This window comes from Tachypleus tridentatus, chromosome 1 (genome assembly GCF_004210375.1).
Source record: "Tachypleus tridentatus isolate NWPU-2018 chromosome 1, ASM421037v1, whole genome shotgun sequence".
NCBI lineage: Eukaryota > Metazoa > Arthropoda > Merostomata > Xiphosura > Limulidae > Tachypleus > Tachypleus tridentatus.
Genome location: NC_134825.1, coordinates 129,726,500 through 129,747,932, shown reverse-complemented (window position 1 = coordinate 129,747,932; position 21,433 = coordinate 129,726,500). Strand labels below are relative to the sequence as shown.

Below are 21,433 nucleotides of genomic sequence, written 5' to 3'. Positions count from 1 at the left end.
TTTAAGAAAAACTAACAGGAAAGATCAAACTAGTTAACTTACTAAGGGCAAAGGAAGAAATCGAGGATAAATGCCTTATGTTTAGGATATTTCAACTGACAGAGTTTGGAGGATTTACAGAACTATATAAAAGCTAGAGATCTGTTTAAAACAGGATTCTGATATGGTACTTTATCTCTTCTCACGTAAATAATTCAGTGGTGCTCTTTATATACAAAATATGTTTTTATGCATACCACAAGCCTTTCCTCTTCTCAGTTGGAACTGACTAATTCCAGTGTGTGTATTGTATAAATTATCATGCAACAATCTTCCACCAGTAAGTGTGGCATACTCTCTTGAAGCATGTGACTCCCTTTATTCAATTCTACCAAACTATCACTTCTTGTTTGATAGTACTTGTATTCTAACATTTAGTTTGTGCTCTCTTCTAGTGTTTTATCTTAATATTTTTCTGTATCAGTAACACCTCGATAAGTTTACTCTTTATTATACAATAGTACATTTGTAACTTGTTGAGTTACTTCAAAGATGAATTATTTTATATACCTACTCAGTTATAGAACTTATTACTTCATTACAAAACAAATTTTTATTGTTATGCCAGCACAATTATATTTGGTTATTCATATTACAGTATGAATTTTTTTGTTATCTCTTTGGAGGTTATATGCACCATTAGCACACTTAAACAGGCCACAGGTCACAGTACTCTGCAAGAAGATTTTTCCATTTTGCTTTGTCAGGAGATGGATGATCTTGTGAATTAATTTTCTGTGGGCCTCACCTAGAGTTTGAGGGCACACACATTTGCAATACTTTTATTTTTAATATTATTATTGATCATTATTTGGTTTCCATTACATAAGCTTTAGATTGGTTAAAACTTATAATCAAGTTTAGTTTAGCCATTAGTATTAGTTGTATTTTTTCACCATACTATTTGCTTAGACTTACCATGATCTTTTTTATTTTAGGACTACCTTTAATTCACCTTACTGGTATGTCTGTCATTAGTTTCACTATACTGTGTTTCTTACTATTCACTTGGTTTGTATTAAACACTTAAGTCAATGTCCACACAAACTTATCCCAATATTGTACGTACTTATTGTTCAGTTAAGTTTCTCTTTTCAGACTTAATGATATTCTTTGTTATGCATTGTTCAGTTAGGTTTCACGTGTTTATTTTCTGTTTTACAGTAGTTCTACTTCTGTGTTAATCAATAATTAAGTTAAACATCTTGTTCAATTAAGCTTAATAAGTGTCTGTTGTTTTTGGTTTGCCTGTGTTTTTTTTGTGCTTATTATATTTTGGTTAATTATCTTGTCTTTTACACAGAACATCACATCCATGTGTCTATTTCACAACACAATTTCTACTCTATAGACTATTTCATTTTCATCTTTCTGTGTAATTTATGCTTTTTATTATTAATTTCATTTAATCTATATTTTATATTTTTTGCCTTTTATTTTTAGGGCTCATCACCTAAGGCTGCTAAAATGTTAATAACCAAAAAAAATTGATTTTCTGATTGTTATAGAGAATTCAAATTTCATCCATTTGCTCTTCATATCATTATTCATATTTTTCTTTTTTGCAAGCCTGCAGAAAAAAATGCTGTACATATTTTACACAAATATGGGCAAATCTATTATGAAAAACTAGTGTAAGTCATAATACAATTTTTATATTGATTCTTCCAACAGAAGGTTAGATTTTATCATTTCTTCCATCACTTCTGACCAAGTTTCTCTGAAGTCTTCTAAGTACTAAAGCCTGCCTCAAAAATGGCTAGGTATACTGTTCCAAACTTTATGCACAGCCACTAAACAAACTCCTCCAAAGGTTGTAGGGCTGTTTTTAAATTGATTCTTAAAGTCAAGGTTTCCTGTCTCTAAAGTTCTTCTTTGGTATCAACTTAAGTTCTTCAAAACCATTAAAGCATTACAGAAATTTAAAATTGCCTTTTAAGCACTGTTATACTAGTCATAAATACTTTGTTTTATTAGAGTAAACAATGTGTGTATTTATAACAGAGTCCAGTCTTATTGTTACTGATAATAATTTTACAATGTGCTATAGAACAAATGTCTACAAATATTTTACTGTAACTTGGACAGTAGTAATGAATGGAGTATTAAGTACGTCATAGAGTTGTTTTAAAATTAATTTAACCACTTTTGTTTTTGTGCACATAAGAATTGCTCTAAGCTCTTCACTTTCTATCGTTGAAAAAAATTCTATGTTTTACTAATGCATACTAATCAGAAAATAAGTTGTGCAACTTATAGCACATTAATTGGAAACTACCACTTTGAGGATTCATCGTTTATTGAATTTGCTGCATTCATTGATTCTTCAAGTTTGCTGTTTTACTTTGTCCATACTTAGCTATCTTCAACTATTCTAGTGAGTTTTCTAACAGTAGGTGATTAATATAGTAGATTTCTATACACTTGTGAATGGTGATTTATTCTACTGATTATTGTGTCTCAGATGTTTTTGTAGATGCATGTTTAATAAGAGAGGTAAATAATGGTTGGGTGAAAGAAAAGCTAAAGGAGCAGTAAACTGTTGAAAAACATATAACATTCAATTGAATACATATGTATGTATGTAGCTTAAAACTTAAACTTCATAAATGGGCATAAAAAATGTAAAGAATGAGATAACTGAAAGATATTAATTTAAAAAGGGGAATAGGGATAGTCACAAAAGTACAGGAACAAGTTGAATCAAAACAACCATTCTATTTTGTAGCCTACAACTAGACTTTAAAAATATGTAAATAAACTAAATTGGAAATAGTGCCTATATTATTTTCTCAAGCTTTATGCATGCTCTTTCCTTTTTGAGATATTTCTTTCGTGCCCTTTCCAGTGGATTCTGGTAAATCAGTGAAACATAACCTTTAATACATTGTATTCTGTCATTTCTCTGTTTTAATCTTTTTGCTTTTCACTATCCTGGTAGCTCAAAGGTTTTCATGCAACTCTGAAAATTTACCTTCCTCCACCCCTACTAAACCTCCTTAGGTGGATGTGGTGCAGTTCTGGGTTTTTATAACCTTTCAATGTTTTGTTTTCTCCAGAGAGATCATTCCACACCAGTATCCTTGGGTAGTTCAGTAGACTTTCTACCATATTTTGCTACTCTGAATATTCTCATTTGTTATATTTCAAAAACTCAATTGTCATTCCTTACATAACCCATCAGGAGGTACTTGCTCTCAGAACCTCTGTTTCTTGTTTTGAAGCTCCTCTTTTTGGCTTAATAAAATACCATTTATTTGCTGACTTTTTACATTCTGGAAACTTTGACTGGCATGACTAAAGTGAATCCTTTGCATAGAGTGGTCTTTACATTTGATATTTCTGTAGATTTGTTTCCACTTTTGAAGACTTAAAATTGCATTTGTGACTCCTCTTTCAATGTTTTTTCTTTGGCCAGTTATGATTTTTGCTCCTTAGCCTCTTGGGAATCGTAGGGTCTCTATGTCTCCCATCTTAGTTTCTTCTTTACATTAGCACAGACATCCATCTTTTACAACAATGTTTCACACTTATCTTCATGTGTTTTTTTGTCTGGTCCCTAACCTTTGCAACTTATATATGTACAGGTGGATGATTTATTGATTTAAGTCATTTAACTTTTTATCATTTCACTTCTTTTTTTACTATGGCTTTTGTATGGAATCATTTTGTCTCATTGACTGTTTGTTGCAGGATAGATTTGTTAGTGACTTTATAGCTACTGTCAATCCATTCTTCTCTTTTATGAGGACCTACAGACTTTTTCTCACTCTTTATCCTTGGTGATCTTTCTCTTCCAGTTCCTTTTCTTGGATAAAAAACCCCTATTTTAATTCCATCTTTCTTTTTTGCTTGTGGAAAACATCATTCAGATATTTTAGCATTGGAAACTTTTTGCATTCTTTTCCATGGGGACAGTTGGTTTTCCTCCCAGACTTTATCTTCTCCACAACAAATTGAGCTGCTCAGGTAGGCTATTGTATGTTTTCTCCAAACACACTTTCTTCTCTGTATAACCACTTACATCCTAATTATTTCCTATAGTTTCTTAAGGCAGTTCACTGATATTTCATTTGTACCATTTCTTTTCATGCCATTCAACAGTTATTTCTTCAGTGAGATATGGTACGGTTATGTAACTCATCCAACTGATCTTTTGTTTTTTAAGCTAGTCCTCTGATGGCTTTGTTTGAATCTGGTTGTAGACATCCTCTAGATGTGATATGACAAGAAATACAAACCCTTACACTACATTATTGTTTCTTCCACCTCTGGGTTTCACCTCACTTTAGTCAACATTCTTCAATCTTCCCAGTGTCTTTTTTATTTTTTGCAAGCTTTACACCAACAACAACAAAAAATAAAAACTTTTTACCTTATTAGAGACAAACATGTATGTATGTGTGTGTGTGTGTATATACATCCAAACCAAAACCAAAACGTTCACAATAAGATCCTTAAAAAAATGTTTATTACCAGTCTTTTTATTACCATTGACTCAATGGAAAATGGTTGTAACAAGGACTGGCAAATGGACAGTTTTTCTCTGGTTTAAGTCTCATTTTGAATGTTTTGGCTTTGATTTATATTAATTTCATTATTGTTATATAGTACCAACTTGGTTGCCTATTTACAATTAGTGTAATTTATAGTATTAGAAATATTGATTTATACACATTCATTCTGGAGACAATAGAATACATTTATGTGGTTAATGTTGCATTACAAGGAATAGTTATCTTTCTTTAAACCTGTATTAAGTAGAGGATAACAGAAAGTATTAAAATCATCTGCACATGTTAAATGACTGCTTTTGATATTAAATCTTCTACAAAATTGTTTTTGACAGTATGTATGTGCTTTCCAAGCCATACTTCAGAAAGAATAATAATAATATAGCAATACCAGGTGTGGTCCTGTCTTCACATCTGACTAGTGCCTGCTGGCTTTATTCCTTCCCATTACACAGCCTATCAGTGTAGGACCTTAGGCAGATAATAGAGAATTTATATTTGGGCCACATACTTTTCTCAGTGTTCTCCTCCTCCTCCCCTACAAATTCCTTTCTTTCATTTTCTTATAATGAATTAAAATGATAACTCTCCTTTCCCCATTCCAAAGCTATTGAAGACATTGATATGGGGAGTTCCACTTTAGGTTGGTGTAACTCCACTGGTGTGAGAGGAAGTGAACAAAACCCTTGCTCTGAAATAGGGCTGGAATGTTCTGTAAGTGTAATATACTTGTTTTCATACATGTGCCAGATTTTGGTGTTCCTTATGCATAACATTAAAATAGAAAATTGCAAAAGGTTTCTAGGCCTATAACTATATCCACTGCCTACTAAATATATTATGAAAACAACTTTTACAGAAAAGAAATTTTTTTTAACATTTTACATGGGATTCAAGGAACTTTATGCAGTATTATTTTTTCTAGATTGCACTTACCTGAGACAGCATGTTAACCACATGCTGGTGCAATGCTGTGCAGTATTTTGTTATTTAGTATTGGTGCTAAACAGAATTATTCTACCAAACCATCCCCTGCCTTAAATGTGCCACTACTTGTCAAATAATGGTCATTTTTAAATAGTTGATTAAATACTTAGTAAATGAATACATAAAGTATTTTCATGGGTGCACATGTATATTTACTGTTGAAAATTAATTTATATAATTGATATAATTCGTGTGTTATTTGAAATTTATTCAAAAGATTAACAAATACACTCATTCACACCTCATTCTTCTGTCGTTTTACAATTACTGCAACACAAAAATTTTAATATTAACAATTTTTGATTCATATAAATATCTGCTATTGTGTACTTTAAATATTTTACATATGATAGATGACAATGATTTTAAAATTACTGAAACTTTAAGAATAATTAATATATATTATCATTTTAGAAATTACCCTTTAGCAGAGGATAGCAGCTCCTGTGACACAGTAGAAGAAGACATTCAGAATCTACCTGAAAGTACTGACAGTCATAACCTACTTGTTAAAACTGAAGAAAAAAAGCTGATTGGTAACCCTAGTAAGCAAAGCCTGTCTGCAGATATTGAACATCAGAATTTACCACCTAATTCCGAAAATCAAATTCTTCAGGTACCTGGTAAAGCCGATGATCAAATTCGACCTGGTAACCTACTTAGTGACACATTTCATTTAGTTGTACCAAGTAACACTGAATTTGTTGTCATTGAACACAATTCAGCAGCCAAAAAGACTGACAGTGAAACTGCTAAAAACAGTGGGATTAAAATGATGAGCAGTTCAGAGTACAGTTTTGAAAGTGTATACAGTACAAGTATAACTTCTGATGTCTGTAATAGAATCCCCTTGACCAAACAGATAACTTCTCATGGCTCCAAGAAAGGGAAAAAAAAGAAACGGAAAAATGATGAAAAAAATAGTGATATTCCAAAGAAAAAAAAGAAAAAAGATAAAGATAAGCAAAAAAGAAAGCACTATGATGGAGAAAGAAGGGTGAAGCCAAAGAAACGAAAAAAAAGTAAAGAAGACCGAGAAATAAGTAAAGATGTAAAACAGTTTCAAAAGATTAATGCACCTCCTGAATCAAAGTCTAAAGTAAAAAAGATGAGTAAAACTCCAGAATATCCTCCTGACTTTGTTGAAGGGCCTTGGGGAAGGTATATTCCAGAAAAAATACTTGTTCACATATTTAAAACTATAGTCAATAAAGATGGTGTGTTCCCTTTATTACCAAGGTAAGTTTCAGAAGACTAAATGTGTTGCTTAATGCAGGGAAGATGATTGTTTTTAGGTTTTTTTCACATAATATAGGAAAACTCTGGTTAATTGCTAAGTAATGACAGTTTATAAGCTGATGTAACTTGTGTGATGTGTTTTATTATTATTATATCCAAAAGAAGTAAAAATCTTCTAAAATACAGTTTTCAGTTGACATGTTCTGAGATAAAAGTTTATACACTGATGTATGTTTTAACTACCAAGTAAAGTAGAGAGTGTATCATAAAATATTATTTGAACCTTCCATCAATATAAGATATTTCTTGGTAGTGGTGTATGTAGTATCATAGTATTATTATTTTTAGCTATATCTATAGTTACTTCAAAACTTGCTAAAGTGATTTCTTTTTATATAAAGATGTTTTGATATGTCGCATAAAATGCTAGTGAGAATTTGGATCGCGTTTTTGTTTTTTATAACATTAGATTAGAATAGTTTAGATTTGATTGCTTAATTTTATGTGAAAAGTATTATGATATTATTCAATATGAACATGAAGTATCGTGATTAAAAGGTTTTTAATATTCTGCATTCATGAAACATTATTGTTATATTAATTCATAGGATATCACTGATGGTATAGAAGTTACTTATCTGTCTTACACTTACATATATGTGCTTTTATCATTCAGATCTTTCACTAACTTCTAATTCAACTTGTCTTGTGGCAAAGGAAATAGGAAGAATTTAGGTTAATGTGGTATTTGATTCTGCAAAACACAGAATAGGTTGTGTATCATAAACAGTGTGATACTATAGAAAGTACACAGAATCACATGTATATAGAGTAAAGAAATGTGGCAAAAATTCATCACGTGTTGTTTATATTATTGTTTCTACTATGTTGGTTTTCCCTAATATCAGGAATTGGTGAACAGATATTCATTTCTTACATTGCAAAAGAAACATTTTTGAATATGGATTTGCTTGTCAGTTAAAAAATTTTAGAAGTATTAAATAAAATGTAAACAATTACTGTATTTTATAATATATATTTTGATAATAGTTTTCATACCATTGTTAGATTTGTAAAATGCTGTGTTACTTTGCTTAATACCTACATTCATAAAAGCAAGGCTAAGAAATGATTTTTCTTCTCAATCTTGTAATATCATAGTTAAACATTATTTTCACCAAAGTTAAAAATTGTAACTGTGTTTTCAAAAGAATGAACAATAAGAAGTTTAAAGTTTTAGATTAAAGAAATATGTTTTTGAGTACAAATATTATTCATCTATCTAAAGAAGCTATTTATGGTAATTAATAAAAAATTAATATATTTCAACTCTGTTTTACCAAGTTATCAAATTATACTTGTTAGGTCTCATTGTATGTAAATTTTTATTAACCAGGACATATGATAAGCTATTGATCATGCATTGTACTTATCTTCATTATGATTATTTCAAGATTTAAATACACAAGTTATTTTTCTTCTTCCTACTAGAAGTAAAAAGTAATGTATAAAAAAATTATTTTTAAGTATTGAGATTAGTTGCAAAATAGCATTTTTATGACCTGTAGAAATACTTAAAGGAGATTTTTTTGCAGACTATTTGTTTTTTCAATCATGGTTAAACAAATCCATCCTGAAACTGTTCAGTAATTTGTGCACTCTATTCATATATTAAACATTATATTTTTCATATAGGGTTTCCAGAGTTTGTAAACTTTGGAATAAAGCTTCACAAGACCTGTCTCTGTGGAAATATGTAGATCTCTCTTGGGGAAGAATCCGTCGTACTGAAAACCAGCTCATTCGTCTCAGCAAACAGTGGTTACAGCATACCTCTGATCTTAACTTAAATGGTTGGGGAACTACCTTGACCACCAGAGGTGTTTCAGTAGGTACCATATTCCCTAATAGGTTATAAATCAAAATGGATAACTGATTTTCAAATTATTAACTTTTTAATACAACACAATATTATACCCTTTCTATAATCTTAAACTGTTTCTATTTATACTTAAGAAAGAGATTTTCTTCTCTTTACTTTCATTCCTGTGTCTGGCACAGACTTACACCATTGTAGTTTATGTTGTAATAATCAGGAACTTGCATGCTGATCTGAGCAAAAATGGTGCTAGCTTCATTGGCAGCACAGTGCAGCACATGGGGTGCATAACTGAGGTGTTTTCATGCTCTTACTGGACGATTAGATTGCACCAGTAAAGAAAGATTTGTTAAAAATTCTTATTTCTCTTGTGTTCGCTTAATATCACAAAGAAAAATCTATAGGTTTAACATCACCAGCATGAGATATTATATATTAACTGTAAAAGATGATTACTTTCTTACAAACTGGACTTAATTTGATGCTTTTGAAAAATACTAATTATAAACTTTTGCATTTAAATTTATACTACAAAAAGGGGCTTTACCTGTTTGTTGTATTGCATTAGTGACTGTCTTCACAAGTTTTTATTACAAGTACAAATACTAATGTATAAAATAATTTTTATTATTTGTGTTTTTTACTTTATCTGGTATATATATCAGTAGAATATTTATTGTTTCATTTCAACTGAAATTCGTCTATTGTAGCTAATGATAAAAATTTTGCCTTTTATTGTACTCTTAATGAGATAGCATATTGAAAAAAAAATTTATTTTAAAATTTAATTCAAATGTGTACCTACTATTACAATTAAGAAAGTTTTTCCTAGTAATATTACTGAAATTTCAGGATAAAATGTGACCATATGAGAATTGTCAAGTTGCATGTAGACTAAGAGGTAGGAAGTCCATTTGGCTGATCATTAATGGACTACGATTCTGTATATAAATGATATAATGCAAGCCATTAATCATTTTAACTCTGTAGTAATGAAAGCTGCATTACTTTATTTGTCCCAATGTGTGTGACAAAAACTTAGTAGTTATTACAAAATAACACATCTCTTTTTAACATTGTTTATCAGACATTTGTGTGTATTTCAACACCTTTTGGGGTTGTATTTAACAGCTCATGTGCATGTGTGTACTTTAAAGACAAAGACTTGTGTTACCTTCACTCATCAAACCTTCATCTTTCTCTGAAATTTTTTTGATCAGGACAACTTGATTCATTATCATATTTGTTGTCTTCATTTGTGTCCCTTTGACAAGTTTTGTTCTGTTTTGTTAGAATACAATATTTTGTGTTTCCTATGATAATACAGTTGAACTTGATTTTTGATATTCCATTCCATCCATTCATTCATAGTTTAACCCTTTTGCAATGGGTCAAAGGCCATGTCATCATGTTTGTTGACTTGCATTCAAAATTTTATTGAACTACTATTTTCTGAATTTATGCCATTAAGAATGGAATCAAATTGTAGATTATAATTCAAACTGTAATATTATGTATGAGTTATTTTTTTAATTTGAAAGTAACTATTAAAAGAACCCACCTATATAGATGTTAGTGAATCATGTGGTATGTTGAATGCAGCACTAGTTAAAATTAGATGTTTGTGATGTCAAAATACCAAGTCTGTAGTTTTGTACAAATTAGGAATTCAAATTGCCAATATTAACAAGCTAAAATATAAAATAAGAAACTTGTATCTTTTTATTTTGCTGAGATAGCACTTATTTACTGAATCAAACACAGTGGCTTCATTCAACTCTATTTTTAGAAAATGTTTCTTATATGCTCTAACTACAATATGTGACATGTGAATAACCAATGAACAGCTCAGAATGTCCCCCTAGTGGATTTCTCAGCCATTTTAATTCATGAAAAGGTTAACAAATTCTTTCAATCTAAGATTTCAAGGAGGTAGGTTGTGTCTGTAGTTTACTTGAAGTTTCATACATTTATTAGACCTAAATACATCTTAGTTACTAAGCTTAATAAATTATATTATAATTCTACAGCATCAGTATAGTTATTTATGATTGTTTGGTTATTCAAATATATATATAAAACTTAACAAAAAAATTGTGTTTGATATCCTCCACTTGCAAAATTTTAAAAGGCTTATTAATTAATGTGTGTCCAGCATCAACTGAGTTCAAAGGTTGTAGCTAAAACAGATGATTGTTTGCTTTATTTTTTTATTTGTTGCTCTATATTTCAAGAAAAATAAATTTAACAATTTATTTCTAAATAGTAATAACTAGTATACATATATACTGCTGGCCAAAATCTTAAGGCCAATGAACATAAAAAAAATATGTATTTTATATTGTTAGACTCAACCATTTATTTGAGTAGAGCTTCAAAATATGACAATTAGAAAAGGAAAAATAAAAATAAAAAAACTTCTTTAGCATTTAATAGGGAAAATGTGAACGCTATGAAATTACCCTAAATACTGGCTGGTCAAAAGTTTAAGACCATAGTGAAACAAAGCATTAATTGGTAAATGTTACTGTATGAAACAAAATACAAGTCCTCTAAAACATAGCCAAAACCAGCTCAGTTTTGTATTATTGGATATAGTGTGATGAGTGCACATGCACAATATCGGTGCAAGTTTTGTAATGTTATGAAACTTAAACTTAACATTTGTATTTTGAGTTATGATATGTAGTTATTTGAGAAAAAAAATATTTTTTTCCTAATTTTTTATAACGGTTACAAGGTTGGTCAATTGATAGACCTCGCATAAGGTATAGAAGATAGCATAAGATAAAGTTTTGCTGAAAACAAACTTTTGAAATGTATTTAGAAGGTTTTAGAGATTACACAAATAATATTTGAGATTTTTGGGATGAAGAATAGTTTTTTAATCAAAGCATGAAATCTCTTCACACAGAATAATAACTAATTAGTCTTGATATTGTCACAGACAAGTTCATTATAAAATCTGATTTTTTTGTGTACAAATAACTTGTTATCTTTACTAAAATTTTGCCAAATGTTGTGAAGTACTCATACTGTGTAAAAAGTTGTATGGTAAATACTTAATGTGTGCAAGTGTGTATGCGAACTCATATATTATACCAAACCCTTTACAAAAGGGATTAACAGATGAATCATAGGAGGCATAAGGTATACATTTTGAATTAAGTCATTTTCCTAGAAGATAAGCTTTAAAAGTGTTTCTTAACTATAAAAAGTCTCCAAGAATTATGAACTGCATTTCAGTTTTTGTCTAAAAATTATTGAAAATACCAATACAACCACCTAATCATTAGAATTTGAATATTTCCAAAAGTTTTTGTTTTCTGTCATTTACAACTTCTTGGAATCTTCTTGTTATAAAACTAAGTCTCCTTCCATCATGGCATTCACAGCACTAAAAAGGAATTTGTTTTTGTGTGGGCCATGGTTGGCTTAGTAAGATATTTTGTCTTTGCACCTCATTCTTTTGACTGTTTAACTTGTTTAAGTAAATTGCTTGTAATGCTGTGACAACATCATGCTTCCAATATTTTTATCTGTTCCACAAAGAACACAATTGTTTTTTTTTTAAATTACCTGCACAAAGACTTCTAATTATATGGTTTGACTGTCATAACATACTTAGCTTCCTTTTGTTCTGTGCTCATTTTGTTTTGCTTCTCCTTCCAGCTTAGAGTCTCGGTATGATTTTCAAGATTTTCACATAATATTTTGAACATTTTGCTTCTTTCATAACATCAACATTCTGTGAAGAGTTAATTTTAAGTGTTTGCTTTATTTCAACAATTACTTCAGTGAAGTCATTCCTATTGACACTGATATGAGAATTTATTTCATTCAGATCCTACCTGTGACAAGTAATGAGATTTTTTCATCTGTCAACTAAATTCTGAGTTGTGTATAAGAATGTTCCTAAATTTATTACCTTTATCATTATCTGGCAGTTAGCTTTGTCATGTTTTGGAATTTGTTGCTATTTTGAACTGCATATGGTCTTTACCATCATTTTTTTAAGGAATGAGAAGTGTTTACCATCTGATAGTTTTCATAACATTATATTGTTGGTTGGATCATTCACCCAATTTTTTTCAAATCAGATGAGAAAAATGGAGTGCAATGGGTTGTTTTAGTTACAGACAACATATTAGTATTAGCAGGATCAATCTAATATCACCTTGTCTATTTTAATATTTATGCTAAACTGAAAGTGACTGATGAGTCATCTTTAAGCTAACTGATTAACAGACAGCTAACCAATCATACATTTTTTTTAAGCTGAAGGTGTCTAAACATGTAGGAAATGCATGAACTCCTTTAAGTCCCATGAAAAACAATTTAAATGTATCAACAAAAAGGTAGACATTAAATCATTTGCTGTCCATCTTAAAGATGTGTGCATTTTGCTTGTCTGTTTGTAATTACCTATAATAGACATACTTTTGTCATTAGACATTACTTTTATATGTGAAATCATTTAGATGAAGCCTAAATTGAACAGAGATAGACATGATTCAAGAAACGCTATGGGGAGCAGGTATATGACAGGATTCTCAAAATTGTTTTCAATTATTAAAGATTTTTGTTACAAATAAAAACTTGTTACAGGTATTAAATATTACAATTTCAAAGTTGCTTTTAGTCTGCTAGTGCACGTTAATCACAGGTGTGTGGATGTGTAGGGTTGGAGAATTTCAGGTGCAAAAGAATTAGAATTGTAAAAACATCTAATGAATATATAAACTATTCCCTTTCTGTCTTATATTCATTTTGTAAATGATTGCTCAGTAATTTGCCCTAGTGGAAACTTGTTTGAACAGTATTTCATGAAACAACTAGTTTGTACTTAACTGGTATTATAACTGCAATTGTAAATTACTTTTTTGTGTTACCTGACCTGTAAGTTTTATCACTGGGACACGAGTTAAAGTGGTAAAAGTCCAGTGTTTGCTGATTTTTCTAACAGTAAACAATATGAATATTTAGTGTCCAAGATATCCTATACAGTATCAAGAGCATATAAACCCTTTGTCTTCCTGAGATCTTGGTGTCCTCAGAACTTTAAACATTTATAGCCTGGAATTCAAGACCAGCAAAAATTTCATTACTTATTCTTATCCATCTTTTTTTTAACATATACTCATCGTCAACTTTACCAGTCTAACTTTTATCAATGTTTTTAACACTTAAGGAATGTTTTTCTCATTATGTTTTCAGATTATTCAGAGATGCTATTAAAACAATTCACCTATAACAACTGTGAATTGTACTTTTATGTTTATGTGATGAGACTACTTAGCTTACTTGGTATTTTCCATCAGACAGCACTGGTACTGTGGATATTTTAGACTAAAGTAGTACACCCAATTATTATATTTACACATAATATAGTAATTTTATTATTTAACCCTCTTACATCCTCCACTACACATGACAAAGTTTTAGTGTCTCATTTTCAAAATGTATTTAAATACATTTTGTTTATGTTATACTAAATAATATAGCATAAAATCTTAGCTAATAATCAATATTTTATTAGTATATAAGTTTTAAGTTCTTAAATCTACAAGACAGTATTTTTACAAAAATCCTGATTTTTCTCCTAATGTCACACATTTACGATTGGCATCTTCTCCAATAAGTATAAATTTCAATATAAATTACTCACTATGGAATTGTCATTGTTCAGACAAACCATAATTTTTATAGCCTTCAATTTTGTATGGTAACAGAGTTATGTAGAAAATCATACCCTACCTGCCACACCCACCTCTTACAACCTCTCTTTCAGGATGTGTTAATAATCTCTTATATGTTACCTATTTATTACTCATAACCAGTATAAAGTCAACGTTTTCATCTGTTAAATGATTTATTGTATAAAATTGTTTTCTGAACAGGTAAGTACCTATTTCACCCATAGTACAAACTTTGTTCCTGTGGGAAAATTAATGACTAACTTGGGTTAATTTACATTGACTCTTGTTGCATAGTTAGAAGCCAAAAAATTTTTGGGAGTTAGGGAAAATTCTCTACTTGTTACACATTGTTATTCTATGTATTTGGGGCATTATTTAATTAAATAAAAAATATTTAGTGCATTACTATCATATGTATAAAATAAAGTTAAGTGTTCTCAACTGTGATATGATATAGGGTTCCAAGAACTTCTTGGTTCACAGAGGCCCTAATGTACTAATCATGTTCCTCCATTATCTTCAATTACTTCTCTAAGTACCCAAAGAGACACCCCTACTCAGAAGAATCCCATTTAGGACATATGTCCACGATGCCTCGTATGTGGGATATGAATACTATTCAAAAAGTTTGTTCCCAGGATCTTGTGGGGGGGGGGGTCCAGAAGTGCAAAATCCAGTCCTATAATTATGTTCAGTGGCCTTGAAAATCTGCACATAGATCACCATCATTCTGTATAATCTTACAGGGTGATTTTACCTCCCCAAACCCCATAGTAAAGGGCTCCATCATATTGATAAGAACATACATGCCAAACTTGATTCTGCTACTTCCAAGTTTGCAGAATGAGTGTGGGGCCAAAAAGTTCACAAACACCCAATGTAAATTAATATATGAAAACTAGCAGAAACAAACTTTTATGTCTGACATCTTTTACAACTTTAAAAAAAATCTATAATATTAATGTTTGGTAATGAACAGATTTTAATGCACTGTAGTGTATTATACTATAAATGAAAATACACGTAGACTTATGCATGTATATATATTTTACATTTATTGACTGTTTTTTCAGAAAAGTGATTTAATGTCTTCCTAAGCTAGATGTGAATTTCTAATGAATACATAAAATTTTACAGTAAATATCCCTAGGCATGGCAAGCAAAGATGTTGCCTGATTTGAGTGTAATTCTTGAAGCTAGGTGCTCCACATTAAGTTTATTTATCATCTTATAACCTTTTTTTAGGAAAACTATACTTCTTTAATTATTTATTTAAAAAATTGTTTTGTTTGTTCAAGTCTTGTTGAATTTTAGAAATTGTAGACTATTTGTTTAGAATTATTTGATAATGAACCACAACTCTGTAGTGCTGTGTCAAATAATAGTAGCTAAATTTGACATTAATTAGAATAAAACAAACTGTGTCAAGTCATTAAGAATGAAAAATACAAATTAATTTGAAATATAAATGTTTTGGGTGAAATATTCCCATTGGATTAAAAATTGCAGCATGAATGTTATTTTCTTAACATAATAAGTTTTTGGTGTGAACTGAAAAGTTTACCTGAACTACAGAAGTAGGACCAATTTAGAATAAAATAAATGTTACCATAGTGCGTAATTAATTTCATTGTTTGTTTTTTGCTCTGATGAATACAAGCAGGTAAGTCTAAACACAAAAGTAATGCATCATATCAAAAGCTGCGTGTTATGAATATGCAAAAGTCAGTAGACTTACTTGAGGCTAGAACTTAAAAGATTAGTTTTGGTTTTTTATTTTACCAATTATTTTAGAATATGAGCTTGTGCCATATTTTTTAAAATTTCTTAGTGTGAAGGAAACCAGTATATTATTTGTTGTTGAATGTTTTCTGTAAACCTGCATGTGTATACAGTATATCTGCTTGTTAAACATGCATTATGGTAAATTAAACCTTCATTTACTTTTCAGTAATTATGAATTCAATATTAGATACAGTCACTTTGCATTAAACTATTTATGTATAGTAGATGTATTAACTTTTTTTCTTTGGACCAGTAAATTACTACAAAACTTTATACTTGTTAATTGTATATTGCCATATTTGATATGGCATTTGGTCCCACAAATACAGTTGTAACCAGTTCTCAGATACTTACAAACAAAATTAAAGTTAATGAAATTTTTTTACATGTTTTTGTTATGATAAAAACATATAGTATTAGATGGTTATATATTAATGTTTTGAAGTTATTTTTAATTTAATTAATAATTTAATATTTAAGATATATATATATATATATATATATTATCTCTTTTTTCAGGCCATTGCCAAATCCTGTTCTCAGCTTACCAGTATTAGCCTTGCTCAGTGCACCCGGATATCTCGAGAATGTGTCCAGCTATTGGCTGACCACTGTCCTAGCTTGACTAGCATTGATCTCTCAGGAGTCTCCAAAGTTAGTCGAACTATATAGGAAATTTAATTTAAAATATCTTGTTCAAAATTTCTTGTATAACCTTTCACATATACACTTGAATGTATCTATAAAAGAATATTAGTTTCAACATATTGTACATTTTGAGCTTGCAAATATAGTTTGTAATACAGGATATATTTGTTTGTTGAATTTTTGCACAAAGCTGTTTGAGAGCTATTTCTGTCAGCTGTCTCTAAATTTGAAGTAAATGATAAAGTAGAAGGAAAGCAGCTAGTTAATACCACTTAACTCTTGATCTACTATTTACCCATGAAAAATTGGTTTTACCATCACATTATAATGCCCCTTTGGCTAAAAGGACAAGCATGTTCATTGATGGGTTTCAGTCCCACAACCTGTGAGTTTCAATTTGAACATTCTTAGCAACCCTGCTCAAAACATATATTTAGTTTTAATTTTAAAAAAATTAATGGGTCTATTATATTATGCTTTACACAGAATGTGTATATTGTGCTTAATGTTAAAAGTTGGGCAGGGCTTGGTAGGTAGCATGCAAAGTTGTGGGTTTGAAAGTTTGTGAGTCATATTTCATTATCACAAAAAGTAAAAATAATTGTACTCCACAGGATTAGAAGTATATTATAAAAGTGAAGGTCAAATCCTACCATTCATTTAAAGTAGGTTCATGGGTGTGCTTTTCATTAGCTACCTTCTCTTTAGTCTGTCACTTCGAAATTAAGATGGTTTTTGCAAATATTCAAATTAATAAACAAACTTATCTTTAAGAAATTGTTAACTTGTAAAGTTGGAACCATAAATTTTCTTAATGCATGTATATTCAAACATGTTTACAACTGTACTTTTTGTCTTCTAACCACATCAATGAAAATAAAACCATCATTAAGAGTGTTAATCATCTATGGAAAAGAATGATTTCTTTAAGAGTGAGTTATAGTAAAGTTTATATTCATTCATTTTTACAAAGTACGACATTACTTAATTTACTTTTATTAATACTGTGAAGCATTTTGTTAGCTAATCTATATGCATTTTATTCTTATATATTTAATATATATAATGTTGTTCATAGAAAATAGGATTTTGAATCTACAATAACTTTTAATACCAGTATGAAGAACTTTTAATGCTAAAAATAATGTTAAGAAATACATGAAATAATTTGGGTAAATTAAAGTTACTTCAAATTAAAAGCTGAAGTTATATCTTTAAAAGTTGTCACTTGTTTTGGAATATAGTAGAAATTGGCAGACTAGATAAGCATGATAAAATGTATTTCATGAAAGAAATTTCACATTTTAAAAGCAAGACATTATTACAACTGATGAATAAAATAGAATCATTACTGTATTACATCTCACTGCTGTTTAAACATGTTTTCCTTTAAATAGATCTTATGGTAAGTACAGAATTATGTACATTAAATTGTAAAGTTACTTTTTTGGAAGATAAATTCTTACTGTAGGAAATTCTCTTTTTCCAAAAAATTCTTACCTTCTCTCACACTTTAGTTTTATCCTGATGAAATTTTTTCTTCTCTGACCATCTAAGCATTAGTATGAATCTTTCCTTCCTTCCTCCAGTCTTTATACCTTGCTATATTTTCCATATAAGTGTAAATCATGTGATTATTTCCAATCACGGTAATGTGCCCATATACCAGATGTGTATATTTACTTTTTTTTTATGGCAGAATTTTGCAACAGTGGTCTTATGTGATAATATAATTGCTGAGTCTTGAAGTCATTATCATCATTTTGTGAAAGAGAGACCTGTTCTCCAGTTTTGTGTTCTATCTTTGAGCATCATATTTGCCTCGTAAATCTTCTGCCAGCTAGTCAGATCCTCTTCATATCATCTTCACTCATTGAGCATTCATACTGATCATTGTATGGATAACTAGCATCTTCTTGCCCCTTCCCTCCACTTCACAGAACTTTACCCTCAAACTATGTTAGGAGAAGCTGTGATAGCTGGGATTCTCATGTAAAAAAGAGAACTCAGTTCTTACTTCCACATAATATCTTGTCCATTTAGGGATATTCTTCCATTCATGAATAAGTCAGGCCCAACATTCTCCTCTACCCCTTCAGGCCATGTGGACTATGTGTAATACATTTATGTATTATTTACATGCTTTGAGAGTTGTCACTTCAAAACGTATTTGGCTTCCCCTCTTAGGTATTCTCAATGTCCTGGCTAGTTTGTAAGAGAGGTGAGTGACTTCTTTCATTTGTATTTGGTTTTATTCTTTTTTCAAGGACCCTGTAATGGGTGTTGCATGGTCAATTATGCTTATTTCCAAATCCATATTAGCTACGAGTGGACCAACAAAGGACTTCCCAATAGCAGCAAGCTCTGTTGAGATGGCATGTTCTATAGGAATATCATGCATACTTCCCAGGTGGTAAACACTTGTAACACAAAGACAGGTGCATTATTTTCTTCCACTCATGGTCTATCATGAGTAAAATGTTAAGTTTTAAAGCCTTTTGACATGTTTCTAATATTACCTTCTCAACTTTAAAATCTTTCTCAGATTATTGCTTATTATAAGTACATACAAAATATCAAAATGCTTGAACAAATTATTTTAATTTGTAAGTTTTAGGCCTTTATTTTTATGCTATGAAGGAGAAAGGTCTATTGCTTTCAAAACTATTTTAATTTACTAAAACATATTGTTTAATAATTTATCCCTTGACTTAAATATATTACAGTTTTAAACTTGATTTCAGACTCTCTTTTCTCAGATTGCTTGTATGTGATGAGGAACATTTTGGAGAATTAAGAGAATACTTTTTAGTTCATTTGAAATAAGTTTCCTTGTAAAAATGTTTATCATATCTTCAATACAAAGAGAATTAAACTCCTTAAACTTGAGAGGACATATCAGATTTCCAGCCAAGATCTTGATTGATGCACAACATTTAATAATGTTTGTCTTTTTGGCTGAAAACTAATCAAAATTCATTATCCACAAAACTTAAATTTACAATGATAATTATTAGGAAATCATGAAAATAATCCTGGGAAAAAGGTTTTTTAGAGAGTCAATATTTACTGCTTTTAAGAATAGTGTAGGTAATATTACAAGTATTGTTCCATGGTTTGCTGTCTTTAACTTGTATAAAATGTATATCTTCATTTCAGAGGTATAGCAGTCAGTATAGCCCTGTATCTCCAGCAAGTCTAAAGCATCTAGTCTCTCGGTGTGGAAAGAACCTCGCACGTCTTATTCTGGCTGAAAATGAGGTTGCAGCAATGACATCAGTTTTAAATGCCATAAGTGTAAGTAGTTATTCTGTCAGTTTGTCATTTCAAAATTCTTCTTTTTAAGCTTTTTGAATAATATCACATATCATTCTGTTATCTTGTAAAGTCGGACTTACTTAAAGCTTATGTTGTCATTTCCATATTTTCTAATATTTCTGTTTATAATACAGTGTGTGTGTGTGTGTATACACATCTGTGTAGTGTTTCTATTAGTGCTATTTAGTCAGATAATTGATTTCTCTCATTTAATCTTTCTCTGCATTCTCTACTCTCTGACAAAATACAAATTAAAGAGCAAAGAGATGGTTTCTTATTACATGTCATAGTCAATCCAAACTAATTTTTAGACAGTATTTTTATTCCATAGTGACAGTAATAATATTCTAAACTATTTCTCAAGCTTATAATAATTTTTGTTCAGTAAACTGGAGTCTTAGTTTTACTTTATTATCAATTTAAATTAATTACTAAGGCTGCTATTCTCAGAGGTACCAGATAGCACAAGAAAAAAACCTGAAAACATAATATTTAACATCATTAGAGTATAAGTATTTTCATTATACATTTAGATAATTGAATTAATGAGAACTTTAAAATTAACAAGATAAATAGAAAAAAACTAATTTTATAGCTTCAAATAATATTTAGCAGATTTTGTAATTTGCACATTCACAGTCTAAAAAGAATCTCAACAGTGCATAATTTCTCTTAACTTCTTTGAAATCAGGTACATTGATTTGATGTACTTATTGTGTAGTTTGTTTTGTTCTATTGAAAAGAAAACCACTGTATGAAATATTTTGAAACTTCAAGGGAATCTTCTACACATCATGTAGTCTTTGAAAATAAAATAAACTTGCTTATTTATATAATTATGTTACTCACCTTTTTATGTGTGTAAATCACTAGTCTGTGGTTTTTAAAGACTGAGTAATAGATAATTATGTGACAAACAAGTAGTCTTCACTTTAGTGCTCAAAACTCTTTTTACTTTCCTCATGTAAGCTGTACATTATGAAAGTATGCCAAAAATACAGGAAGTTAACAACCTATAATTTTGTTCCTTTGGAGGGTACAGAAATCAACTAAAAATTAACTTTTGTAACTTATTATTTTTAAGTGTAAAAGTAAATAAAAACTTTTTTAATATATAAAATTGAAACTTTTGAGTTTTTTTTTGTCCTTGTAATTCGGTGGCACAGATTTTTTCTTTAGGTATAATTCACCCAAATAGGCTTGATACAGTTAAGTGCTGTTCTTTTCAATAAAAAGACTCTAGTAAACCAACATGTTTCAATAAGAGCTATACTTTTTCTTTTATGGTACTGTTAATACATTGTAGGGGTGTAATAAATATTTGG

At 29.9% G+C, this 21,433-nt stretch overlaps 1 protein-coding gene across 1 annotated transcript in view; it reads left to right on the top strand.

Moving 5' to 3' along the window:
- Positions 1-21,433, top strand: part of LOC143223632 (F-box/LRR-repeat protein 6-like) — a 61,831-nt gene that overhangs the window by 13,330 nt on the left and 27,068 nt on the right. The window contains exons 3-6 of the mRNA XM_076451835.1: positions 5,955-6,779; positions 8,475-8,667; positions 16,662-16,796; positions 19,950-20,087. Coding sequence (XP_076307950.1) covers positions 5,955-6,779; positions 8,475-8,667; positions 16,662-16,796; positions 19,950-20,087 — 1,291 coding nt within the window. The remainder of the gene's footprint in view (positions 1-5,954; positions 6,780-8,474; positions 8,668-16,661; positions 16,797-19,949; positions 20,088-21,433) is intronic.